The sequence below is a fragment of the Rhipicephalus sanguineus genome, chromosome 1, assembly GCF_013339695.2.
Source record: "Rhipicephalus sanguineus isolate Rsan-2018 chromosome 1, BIME_Rsan_1.4, whole genome shotgun sequence".
Lineage (NCBI taxonomy): Eukaryota > Metazoa > Arthropoda > Arachnida > Ixodida > Ixodidae > Rhipicephalus > Rhipicephalus sanguineus.
Window position 1 is genome coordinate 43953567 of NC_051176.1, and position 13583 is coordinate 43967149.

Consider the following 13583-nt stretch of genomic DNA (forward strand, 5'->3'; position numbering starts at 1 on the left):
ATATGACCAAAAGTTGTCTTACTCTACTAATGATGTCAATTGAACGCGAAATCTGGCTTGTGATGTTATCAACATGACAGAAACAACTGGCATCGTCCTCGAATAAAAGAAGAAACTTGTGCGTTGTTAGTTGCTCTCCAATTTCACCACGGAATTTCAAATGTGCGTCGTTTCTTACATGTACGTAGGGAGCAAAAAATTATACAGTTCGTGTTTTTTTAATATTTAGTTCCAGTGAATTTACGCTAAGCCACTTTGATAAATTATTGAGTCTTTTATTAGCATGTAACCGTAGGATATCTGATTTTTCGCCGACCAAAAATACATTTGTATCACGAGCGTAAACAAATATATCACGTGATATTTACTATATCATTTGTATATAATACTTAAAAAGTGCTCCGAGAATGAAACCCTGAAGAACCCGATATTTATTTTTTTTTGTCCCAAAACTGACTCTGTATGATGAGTGTCGAACACGTTGCGCTGACGGGCGAGTTGGTGCCTTCAGTAACTTTTACCGCAACTTAACCAGAGTAACTTTAGGCGCAACATAACGACAGAAGAAAGGCGCCTTCCTTGTGTCGTTTTGTTGCGCCAAACGTGACTATAATGAGTGTCTATTTACCGCTAGCGATTTGCTAACTACATTCAACAGCAAGTTCCCTAATACCATACTTGCTTGACTTTTGAGTAGGACACCATGCTTATTATAACCGAACACCTCTTTGACATTGTATGAAACCATCGGGCAAATGAAACCAAGGAACGTATAGGGGCATTACCTGTAGTCTTTACCTGCATTGTGTCTGGTAATTAGGATATAAATGTAAAGAAATTAAGGTGGACGAAATGGCTACTTGTGGATGCGAGGGACCCACGATCGGACGCATTACCCGAAGGTTGTTGTAGGTTCGGTCTGTACCTGCGGCAAGCTGCCTTTTCGTCTACTTTAATTTTTTTACATTTATATCGTAATTACCAGCCTCATTACAGTTAAAGACTACAAATACTTTTCTTGGCTTCGTCTGTCTATTGGTTTCATTAGGTTGCAGATAACAAAGGAAACGATCCCTCGATCAATTGCCCTTGCTTCGTTCTTTGAAATCTAGAAATACCCCTAGAGCATATACTTTATCGACGAAATCTTGGATTATTTTTTCGATGATAGTCAGACGCGCCATTTCACTTGACTTTTTTTTTTTCGAAAGCTATATTGGTTATCTTGGTTATCGGTAAGTGTATTATTTTTCGGGCAGAAACTCATAATTCGTGCATTCATAATTTGCTCAAAAATTTTTGAAAAAATTAGTAGTGTTGAGATTGGCATCTAGTTCGTGTCATTTCTATCGCCTCCTTTAAATATAGCTGTTGCTCTTGCAATCTTTATTTTATAAGGGAACACTGAATTTGACAAAATGAGGTTACATATCTGCGGCAAAGGATTGTTGATATGCTGCACAAGTGCTTTTGACGGCTCGGCTTTTATCTCGTCTACGCCGCACGCGGACGCATTCTTTGATTTTAGTATTTGGGCTGTTATTTCATGTTGTGCTGTTGGCGCTATAAAAGGAGACTAAAGAGTTATGCGTGATGTATGATTTGTAATTAAGACAAGTTCAGGAGAATATGGATCCTTGAAGCTACAGGAAATCGTTGTACGAAGAGTGCACATGCACTCTTCTAAGGAAGGCAGTTACCGTTTTGACGAAGACAGGTACACTTTTCAGAACGTTGGCTCCATCGACATTTCCTGTTCAACCGTTTCTCATCGCTGTAATTGTAAGAATCACAGCTAAAGCATACTGCCACAGCCGATTTTAAGAATTGTTCATTAAATTTATTAGGAAGGGATAACACTGCATATGACATATCTTTACCTACAATTTCACGAACGCCAGCTTGCTCTTATTATTGCGATAGCAATTACATCAACAGTGGAGGCGCATTTTCGGCGTCGCTGTCATGTTCCGTATAAAGCCCAAAACTTCGTCCTGCGCATGTTGTGTTCCACGTGCTAGTGAAGGCACGCGAGGGTTACGCCAGGCCCTCTCCGTCGCGCGATGGCGCATGGAGGGATGCCGGAGGAGTGCTGCATCGCTCAGGTAGTACAACTGTTATAAAACGGCCATGGTCGCGCGCGCACTACCTGGCTGGAGATCCCGAGGGTGCTCGTACCTTATTATTGCGGTAATAGTTCTATTAATGATTTCCAAACACGTTTCAAGTCATTGAGAATATTTCCAAAATTTTTGTAACGACAATTTCTCGCGTCTATATCAAGGGCTATTTCTTTTTCATTTAGAAGGGTGGCAGATCGGGCTAGTTGGTGCTCTATGTTCAGAATCGGAATAGCGCGGAAACAACACAAAGGACAAGAAGGGACGAAGAGAAGCGCTAACTTTCAACCAAGCTTTATTGTGAGACAAAAGGTATATATATGCAGGCAGTGGGTCATATGACAAACAGAAAGAGTAAAGGCAGTCACGTGCCAAGCAAGGATCAGCAGAATGAACAGCGCATGTACGAACATGGCAAGTGCGGCAAAGCAAAACCAAAAGATAAAGAAAACCCCCAAAACCCGAAAATAATCCGGGCGTTGTCACCGCATGCGTGAACCCGCACCTTCCAAAAACACGACCTCTTTATCAGAAAGTGATATGGATGACTTGCTCACGCATGAGCAGCGGTCCAGCTTCATCTGAGCTGCTTCAAGAATGATGCGGGTGCGCTCATCTTTGTGCCGGTACAAAACAGAAGTGTTGTCACACACAGGGCGACAACCAGACAATGCAGAGCCAGAGAACTATCCCTCTTGTTCCGCGCGTTGTTTGCATGTTCACGAAGTCGGTCGTTGAGGCACCTGCCAGTCTGTCCGACGGCCTGCATATATACACCTTTCCATTCACAATAAAGTTTAGTTGAAAGATAACGCTTGTCTGCGCCCATTTTTGTCCTTTGTGTTCTTACCGCGCTATTCCGATTATGAACATGACTATTTTTTCCTCATCTTCTTATATTCAGTTAGAAGATCAGGCCATCTGTCGGTTTAATAAAATCACTAAAGATTCCGTCTTGTTCCTTTATTTGGCTTAACAGCTCTGTACTAATCCAAATCCTTCTACATTTCTTCTTTTGTTAATTAGGTATAACCGGAAATGCTTCCTTGTTAATATATTCCCTTCAAATCCCCACTATGTCATGTTGAGCAGCTTCTAAATAATAGTTAAAACCCACATGGTTGCGTGTGCATTCCTATACATAAGACAACTCGAAGGCGAAAGCCACCTGCAGATTTTTCTTCTCAGTCGATGTACTAATCCTCCTCCCCCCTCCGCAAGCTTTGTGCACCCGAATTCGTTCTGCAATCCCTCCAGGATCGTAGGCATTGGACGCCTCCTTCACCTCACCTGGTTTTCCACTGCCTCGTGGATCAGCCCGCCTTTGACCAAGAGACGATGTCATGAGACGTCACGTTAAATGTCGTCAGAGTGACGTCATGATGACGCCACAAATTCTGTAGATCTGTGACGTCATATGGCGACGCCATCGCGTGATGTTGATCTTTTGCATCACTCCGGTTGACGCCGCCGCCAACGGTCGATTTTCGCGTTTGGTGAAACATCTAACGCCTTCGTTTTAATAATTTGTCCTGCTACTGTTGTATAGGTAGTGGTTGAAAAAGTGTTCGTACGGTCTGAGTCGGACTGGTCTTGAGCGGTCGAGCAGGAGGCTATGAACGCTGTCGCATTCCCTAGCTACTACCTCGAGGTAGCTAAATTGTTCCATTTAGGTTCGCATTAAAGCTAATGAACCTAGCATGTGTTATCACCATGCGTGTAACGCTGCAGTGTCGGCCTCTGCATCTTCTCCGCAAATGAAGATGGCCGAATCGGCCGACTGGCCGCTCTAGACCGGTGTGATTTCGACTGTCTGATATGGTGTACACCGAACAGCAATGCAGCAGAAACTGCACTGGAGTTATCCAAGTGTGTGTAGTCATTGTGCCGCTTGCTCATCTGTGTTGTCTTTGACGCTGCGTCTATTGTAGTCTCCTTCATGCTTGACAAAAAGACGCTACGTATGCGTGGAGATGAACTGGCAGAATGATTACGCATACTACACAGTGTCTCTAATTGCTTCCGTTTCCGCCGTAGTCGGTACTCCGGCTGGCGTTCACGGTTCAACGTTCCTACGCCGCCGCTCTTCTGTCAGGAACGGCTCTCGCCTAGGCGGCATCGCGACATTACGAGCACACATCTGGTCCTCAAACTGAGCGGTCCTCGTCGTCACGTTAGCACGAGTGCTTGTCTCGTGAACACTGCCGTCGACGGTACAAATGCTTCGATATAGTCACATTCTGCAAGCCTAAGTCTTTATCCCAGCCATAAAAGAATACAAGCGGTGGGGAAGACACTCGGCTTCTGAGCGTGAGGTGGCTTACTTTATTTATTTTCGATGGAGGCGAAAATGTTTGAGGCATATGTACTTAGATGTAGGAGCAGGTTAAAGAACCCCAGGTGGTCGAAATTTCCGGAGCCCTACACTACGGCGTCTCTCATAATCATATCCTGGCTTTGGGACGTTAAACGCCACATATTATTATTATTATTATTATTATTATTATTATTATTATTATTATTATTATTATTATTATTATTATTATTATTATTATTATTATTCATTTTATTTATTTTATTATGGAGTACATAGGCTTACGTGTTGTGGGCAGATTTCTGGTGTGGTTCGCCTAAACATGTTCACTTATTAAGAGGCTTGGGTGGCCTGCCAATGCTAGCCGTCTGTCTTTACTGTTGGCAGAGGCAATCTCACCCGTTTGCACTGGGTGATTTGTTCTCTAGGTCGCGCTTTGTTCATCCTCATCGCACCCCATCGCACTTGATCGGTGTTGCGGCTACAAAGGAAAAGCATTGGTGTTACACAATCGAACATAACGACACAAGGGTGATATGACGTGGCGAATGCGTTTCGTCTCTCTATTATTGTCTTATAACTCACCTGCTCGATACCGGCAAATCCTGGCGCTAATATAGGCTGGGCGTCCAGCCTATTTAAGTTCAAAAGAATTGATGCACTATGCTTCGCCTGTTTATAACAGCGAAGTTCTTAAGCACGGCATAAAATCGGCTATTCCCCGTAAGAAACCTCACCGCGCCGTTGCCTAGAAACAACCAAGCCGCAGCTGCACACCACCTGGGCATAAGCTCGCCTAGCCGCGCATGCGCCGAGGAGTAGCCACCGCGCCGAGCTTGCCCGGCGTGGCACCAGCCGAGTACGAGCGACGAAAGGCCCGCGCTTCTAGCGGGGGCGCCACAGCCAGGTTTGCACGCGAATTTCTGGCGCTGTAGTTTGGACATTGTTGCGAGATCTGTGACAGGCTGTGGTTCGACTCTACTCTTCTCCAAGGAAACACTTAGCATCAGCCAAGAAGGCCACGTTGGGCCCTATAAGATCGACCAGCTTCGCTGTTTCTTAAGCTTTACACGGCTAGTGTAAACTTCTTTTTTGTTCGAATGAAAATTGGTATTACGTGATTGCGCAGGTCAGAACACTTAAGTTGGTGGAAGCCTGCCTTTAACGCTTCAAGAAACTAAGAGTCGTCTGCTTTAAACCAGTGCCGTTACTATGAACTTGATGGCAGAAGTGGCTGCGCAGAATATACCAGTGAAACTGAACAGTATAAGATTACTAGAAAGAAACTAAACAACGCTTAGAATGAAACTAAACAACGCTCCCAAACTTTGCGCAGTTCCGTGACGCCGTATCGGATGTCCGGGGCCCGGAGAACACGGACGCCTACTATCTGCGATGGTTACGAGGCGAGTTGTTACCTTATAGAAAATTTTGCTTCTTTACGTTCATAATAGAGTGCGTGCGAAGTGACGACGTGCCATCACTCTGGGGCGTCGGTTATCCTGCAGACGTCTGCAGTGATGATAGTACGAACGCCTAAATTCCGAGCTCTGTTTACAGCGCGTTGTGTGAATTTAGTCGCAGGAACAATGTCACTAAATAGTACGCGTATTATGGAAGTCATGGTATCTATGCTGTTATTTTTTTTAAAGCTTGCGCAGCTTGCACTAAGGGCGCCAGGCTGCAGTATAACTCTGCGTAATGTCCAACGCTTGTTTAATTACCGAGTTTATCAGCTGCCACTCTGTGGCTCGGCCCAGAGGTGTTTCGACGTCTCATAACACCCTTAACTACTAACGGGTGTTCTGGGCAGAACGCCAGCCCTTACGCGAACCAGAGGGCTGAGCTATTTGGGGCACCCCCATTTTTGCGAATTCTTGTTAGGCAAAAGGGCGTTTTGGTTGCTTGAAACGGCTTTAGGAGTGCAAAATGGTGTACAGTGTAGCGAAATCTGATCGAAGATACAACTGTCCAGCTTCATATTGTTCCAGATATCTCCTTCAGGCACTGTGCTTCAGCTCTAGCATCCGGCGTCAGCAGTGTGCTATATCCACGCGTTTTCTTACATATGGAGGTATTTGCAGTCGCGCCGCGCGTTGGGTGCCTCGATGCGCACGGGCTAGTGCGCATCGAGGACATGTATGCGCATAGGCCGACACGACAGCATAGCTTGTACGCGGTGGTTTTTCTTTAGGCTTGCTAGCTATTTCATCTGTAAATATTAAGAAAAATGGCTAATAAATGCGGCAGAACAGTCGCTCAATGTAGCCAGAATGTAGCCATGAAGCCAAGCTGTAATTTTTGTCCCCAGACAGGGTCGTAACGTAGCCATTTTGGCGCAACGTAGCTTTACCTTCCTTTTCAGAGCATTATACCTAGTTATCAGCCACGTAATTATTCACTGACGAAAAGCAAACTTGCAGTGCAAATGGCTGCAAGTCCTACTAGGATAGCTTATATAGACGTGGGTTCCTCTCTTCAAACCGCGTATGCATCGGCCTAGTTAATTTTTCATCGGTCAAGATGGAACAAATTATAGGGAAAAACTAGCCGAAGACATGACCCAGAAATTCTCCAAGAATTTTCTTGTGCCACAACGACCTTATTGTGGCAAACTTTTTCGCATTGGTCATACCCACGCATTGTTTTATGCGTAGCGTTCAAAGAAAATACATGTTTGGTCCTCTCCTTTAGTGACATCTTATAGCAAAAAATGAAGAAAACGCTACGTTTCCAAGGAGTGCCCTCTTTTTGTTCTGAAAAACTCACTTGGCGCTTCCGTTTGGTGCTTCTTTAAATATTGATTGCTTGCGGAAAGCAATACACAGAATCACGCAACCCAACCTTGCACGATTGCACCCCTCTTTGCTGCGTGTGCGATGCATTACCTGGCGTATTACGTATTCACAGCACGTGATTTCGACGTGACCCGGGCGGAGAACATGTTTCGTCTGGTGAGTCAAATGAGCGTGCACTGACGGCCAAGCAATTCCTGCCTCATGCGAGTGTTTTTATTTCAAAATAGCACCTGAGATGGCGCCAGCAACATAACGTGGACAGCCTTCTGACTGAGTATCAAGTGCCCAAGGTGAGTTCGTGTGGCATGTCATTCATCCTGAGTTTTTACTACGGAATCTACTGTGTCAACAGAAACTGCCTCGACGAATGCAGCGTTGCCGATAACAATCCAAGACGCTGAGCTTTACCTCTATAGCGTGGCGGCTTCGTATTACAGGAAGGGGTGCGTCATGTTATCCTAGGTTTAACTAAAGGGGAAACCATTTAGAATAGCGTGACGTATTCAGGATTAGCGTACCAAGTGATGAGCGTCAAGGAGATGGAGTCCACTGACTTTAAGAAGAAATTCTCACAAGTACATCTCTTGGGAGGGTTTGTCAGCGACTTTCGCACCATTGCCCGAAGCTCACTGGCGGAGATGATGACCCGTGGTACTTTTAATGACCTAGGCGACAGCCGAATTTTATGAGATAGGCAGTTGATAATTTTGGTTGTAGCAACAGAATCATACTCACTGTTTTCGCAAGTTTATCCGATTCACTTTAGAAAATGAAAACACCGCATCGGCAGAGCCTGCAGTGAATATCTCAGCGCAACAGTAAACTTGGAACCTTGAATTCAACCGACAGCGAAGAAGCTTTCACTTGGACGTTGATTAATTTTTAATGAGTTTTACAAAAACTATTTTACAGGTACATTCCAAAACGCAAAAACGAAGGGCAATGAAATGGTCAAGCGTATGGTTTTCTACGTTTGGCACGGAAAGGCAGTCAGGTCATTATTATGGATACTAGTTTATGTGTCCCTTATAGTAGCAGCACACTTCGATTATGGGTATACCCCAATAATTAGTGCAATTAGTTACAGTGCGCCGTACTATGGTTTCATTTAAAAAGTTGGGTGCTGGTGCCGTTGGCGTACTTGCCGTAGTAGAAAGGTATGCGCGTGATTCAGCACAGCATATTAATATGTCTGCTACAGTGGGTGGTCCCTAAAGATGTTCGCCGCCAACTATCCCTTAGAAAGAAAAAAAAGGTGGGGTATGAATTAGAAACTATGTTGCAGCAATCGATTTGATCGAAATCAATGTAATCTAACGTTAAGGTGAGGCTCTTGTTCAGTAGGTACACAGCCGAGGTGACATGGGATATCAATAACCTTCCTTTAGGCGAACGTGTGACCATATACGAACCCCTCGCAATACTATTCGGCGGCGGCGAAAACATCATGCGCGGTAAAGCACTGCCGCTAAGAATGCCAGCATTCTCGCCAGTCCGGAATAGATATCCGAGACGTAGAATGTGCTGGGACACCACGCAGCGCACGCACCAACAGCGGGACCGGTGTTTTCTCAACGCTTCTTGCGACGTGACCTCACAAACGAGTTGGAAACGGTGCTGCTCACACAAAAGGTCACTAACAGATACAAACGTGGCACGTGGCAGCATGCTTTTATGTTTTCCTTAATGTCACATTAACCAGCCTCAATGTACACTAGCGACGAACTGCCCTACTCGCGCAAACCTGTTTTGCATGTCTCGCCAATTCTTGGCTTAAAGAAAATGTATATAATGGCATCTGACTCAACTGACAGTCTATTTACAGCAAGCGCTACGGGCCACGTGGCGTGGGCAGAAGCGAATATTAAATGTAAGATCGGTCAAGGACTGCCCAACATAACACACACACTTTGAACACGTGCAGAAGCGTCAAACCACCACCGCCGGAGAACTCTGCTTGGCGTGGCACACGTTTAGCTGTTTTCCCTGTGTCGGTAGTTGGCACGTGTCGCTGGAGGACCAGCAACCCTACGCCGTGCAACTTCGCGGCTCTCACTATTTTACCAACATTGCTACTGCGAGAGCCAGGGTCGGCAGCGACGTACCGCTCCATGAGAGGCGTGGCGTTTTTGCTCATTCGCTTTTCGCTGTACGGAAATTTGTATCAGCCACATTTTTGGCGCTGAATGCATAGCAGAGCCAGCGGGGATTTTCTAAAAGTTTGTTATTCTCAGTTATTCGCTAAACGGACGCTCGTACAACTGAGAGTTCACTGCGTGTACTAGCTCTTTTTCTTTTGATACCGTTCCTCTTTTTTCATAAATCTTGGCCCGCGCGCGCGCGTTTGTGTGTGTGTGTGTGTGTGTGTGTGTGTGTGTGTGTGTGTGTGTGTGTGTGTGTGTGTGTGTGTGTGTGTGTGTGTGTGTGTGTGTGTGTGTGTGTGTGTGTGTGTGTGCGCGCGCGCGCGCGCGAGGGCGCGAAATCCATACAGAAATCTGTATAGATTTCCTTGGGGCTTCGTGCTACAAAGGGGTGGCTGTCAATTTCTCTTTCTCAAGACTTCCTTCATTGATGCAAGTCAACCAGCTGGATGGATGTTTTGGTATCTTGATAATAAATTTTGTTCATTACCTCCCTCGGCATCCCACAATTATTGGCCACATTGTGTGTGGCGGCTACGTATGTGTGCGCTAAGCGTGCTAAGAATGAATAACTGAACGCAGTGACGAAAGCGCCGATACAGGTGTTCGGAAATACAGCCGCAACCACTGGAGCGTTGCGAGATACGATTGTCGTTTCTAGCTCTCTCAACGCGGACATTCCCGCAAGGGCGGTTTTCACGCGAAGGTTGCGCCTCTGTGAAGACGTGCTGTGCACGAAATGCGTCCGGCAGTAGGGCAGCCGAGAAGCCGGCTGCACATTGTGTAACTAGAGTAACTGTATATGCTACCTTTAGGTAGCAGAGTTGCGCATCTGTTTTCCAAACGCCGCTAGCAACCATGCATTGCGGAGAAGCTGACGCTAGGGCATTTTTTTTTTTATTTCTCGACGCCGCCGCTGTAGCTCACTCAATGAACACTAGTCATCAACAGCCAATGTTTATCGCTGGCCTTCGACACGCCAGACATGTTTATCGGCAACGCGGTAGGCATGTCGCCTGCAAAAATGGAGCGCGACTTCCCCGCATAGCTGTGGCTGCTAGCCGGACCTATGCGCTGCTCTGCTACCTAAAGGTAGCATATATAGTGACTCTATGTGTAACCACGCACAAGCGCCACCTGCATATTACACTTGCTGCGATTGCAGCGGCACACCGATGAAGGTACTCAGGCTTTGTATCTCAAAGATTTTATCGCACCTTATAACGATTGCAGTAACCTTAATTTATTACACACCTCTTTCTGTCTTCGGGTTCCAGATATCTTTGATTATAGAAATGAACTTGGCGCCTCTTCGCTTCGATCAGATCTCAATCCAAAAATAAGAAAGATTTGCTGGTGCAGCGAACGCCAATAAACAAGTCCTGAACAACCGGGTTTATGCCGCCCGCATAGTTCTTCGTCCCTAGCACTCACAGCGGTAAGAGAGTGCTGACTCCCTTCGTGGGAGTAAACGCTTGTCCCATATTTCCCTCCCTTTTCAGGAGTGCTAGGAACTCTCTCGACAGAGTAATGGTACTCTGCCTGAACGAGAGTGAGCAAGCTCCCTCGCCAGAGTGGTCACTGTTCTGAAATGGAGTGCATACACTGTCTGCAGGAGTTATGCTACTCCCTCACCGAATTTTGCAATGCTGTTTGGGCTAGAATGCGTGAATTCCCTCCAAGAGAAGAATAATCTTGCTGCTAGCACTAACGGTAAAAAAACTCGGGAAGCCCTTTATCCGATATTGCGTTTTGATCGGAAATATTGTTCCTGGTTTGCCGCCATCCCGCCGATGTCGGCTGAGAAAATGGCGTTCATCCGTAAATATTAAGCCGGTTTTGCCGTTCTTCAGCCTATGTCGGCTGAGTCGTTGGCTGTTATCGGCTAATATTGGACCACTTTTGCCGTTCTACAGCTGACGTTGGCTGAGCAGTTGGCTTTCAGCGGCTAATATTCGGCTCATTTTGCCGTCCTTCAAGCAGTGCAGAGCTCTGTCACAGTCTTTGCCGGGAATATTCAGCCCTTTTAGCGGCCCGTCTGCGTTAGGCCTGATAATTGATCCGATCTAGATAGGCATTACAGAAATTCCATCCATTTTTTCGGTGTATCAATCAGACGTCGACTGTCCTACATTAGGCGCTTGAATGTTTGTCGCCTAAGGAGCAGAAAGCCGCCACATGATTTGGTGTACTAGCTCAAATGAGAAAGAGCATGTATTGTATCGTGCTAATGCACGATACAATACATGCAACGTATGAATCGGGGCGCGAAGTATCGCCGAATGAATAGCTTGCATCGACTGAACGCATACACTTGTCGGAGGCTGAGCCGTGCTCGAAGAAGGGAGAATTAGCATTTCTTTCGTCTTCTTGAACCTCTAACCTCCCCCCCCCCCCCTCGATCAGCGTCATTGTCGCGAAACTCGCTTGACCAGGCAGGGTAGGGTGGCCGTCCCGACGGAGGGATAATCGTTGTAGCGGGAGCAGGTTTTTTCGCTCCGGCCAGCAGAATTTTTCATGAATGTCGGTGTGTGCACATGTGTGGCGGAAAGTCAAGATCGTGTTCGAGACAGATACGCTGTAGAATTCCTGCACTGTCGTCGGCAGAGATCACCGGAGCGAGCAATCAGTGGCCCTGTGCTTCCATATTGTACTCGCTCGCATCATATACAGCTGTACTCGGCGACAACTTTTCTTGGCACCACTGTGGAAGCTACAGAGCCAAAGTGCCTGCATGCGCGCGCGCCAAGAAATAGTACCTATATTTATTTTCTAATTCGAAAAGTTACCTAGCTCGAATAAATAAAGATTTCTTCAGTATAAAAAGAGAACGAGTATGGGAAGCCATTCGTGAAAAAAATGTTATTGTAAACTCCAAGTTTGTTTCTGTCTTTTTTATTTCTTGGACAGCACCACGTTTTCATCACGCCTGCACCACATTTTCCTCACGCCTGCTCTCTCAGAGTCTCAGTAAACATGGCGTCCGCGATGCCGCCTGAACCGTTGGCCTGAACCGTGTGCGGCCGCAAACTCGCCGTTTCGTTCTCCGAAGAAGCTGTACTCTGAATGTGACAGAAAGTGGCTATCAAACCAGACCACGCAAGTTATCTGCAATGTCACAGCTGGAGTGAGGCGCCGTCAGCGTGACTTGTCTGCAAATGCAGTGTGCCGGACTGTCGACGAGCTCACCGGAGTAAGTGAGCGAACAGTTAAGCGTATCAAGGCTGAAGCTCTGCGGGCCCCACTTGCCTCCCGAAAGCGCAAGAAATTGAATTTCTCGGGCCAAACTAAGAAGCGCATCACCGGCAAGACGCGGCTGCTGCGCTATTACACGTTTGCGTTGGCAGCATTGCGGCGCAAAGTGCACAGCTACTTCATGCGCAATGAAATACCTACGGCCGAGAAGCTACGCTCTGTGAAGGTGTGTGACCAGCGAAGCTTGATAAAATAATCTGCGTCAGTCTCTTTTTAATTAAACGTGAGCTCTCTTTAAATCTAAACCCAATTCAGCGGCATCATGGTACTTGCATTCCGTATTTATTCGAATACAATGCGAGCTTTTTCTCCAAATTTTTGCTTCTAAAGTCGCCCCTCGCGTTACAATCGTGATCGCGTTACAATCGAGCAAACGCCGTATTCAGGTTGCGGTGTGCGCTTGGTGGCGTTCATCATATTCCCATGTGTCTTATTTTGTTGTCTTCGGGCTTCACCCGCAAAGACTGTTTGGAATGTTCCGCGCAGACCGCGATGCGATGTTCCAGAAGCGCCACGATAGTTTTAGATGTTTCTGTTAACATTGCGCGCGGTACGCGAATAGTCAGAGATTACGTGGCCACCAGCGATAACACTGGAACATTCGATAGAACATGTATAAAAGCCGACACGCTTTACGACTTGTCAGAATTATTGACGGACAACGCTCTGACTGACTCGTTTCCCGCCCACAAGTCTGGCCAAATAAAGAGTTTCATCTTCGACACACCCACTGCTGCCTTCGTCAACGTAACAACCCTGTGACAATATACAGTACAGTAGGTAGATGCATCTACGCACACTGATGTTCCCATTCTGCATGTAGACGTGGTGCTAAACGCTCTAGCGATGCGAGCAAGCGAAACGGAAACTTGAACTGAAATTGGCTGCAAGATGCAAGATACTGCAAGATACTTGCAAGATGGCTGCAAGATGCCCCGCCTCCGTAGCCTTCGCT

General features: G+C 46.3%; 2 protein-coding genes across 3 annotated transcripts in view; one reads left to right on the forward strand and one right to left on the reverse strand.

Moving 5' to 3' along the window:
• The window catches only part of LOC119390824 (nascent polypeptide-associated complex subunit alpha, muscle-specific form), a 671315-nt gene that overhangs the window by 238863 nt on the left and 418869 nt on the right, over positions 1 to 13583 (reverse strand). The window lies entirely within an intron of this gene.
• Positions 7367 to 13583, forward strand: part of LOC119390816 (SEC14-like protein 2) — an 80169-nt gene continuing 73952 nt past the window's right edge. Inside the window, exons 1-2 of the mRNA XM_037658522.2 lie at positions 7367 to 7388; positions 7460 to 7522. Of these exons, the coding sequence (XP_037514450.1) occupies positions 7377 to 7388; positions 7460 to 7522 (75 nt within the window). The 5' untranslated portion in view covers positions 7367 to 7376. The remainder of the gene's footprint in view (positions 7389 to 7459; positions 7523 to 13583) is intronic.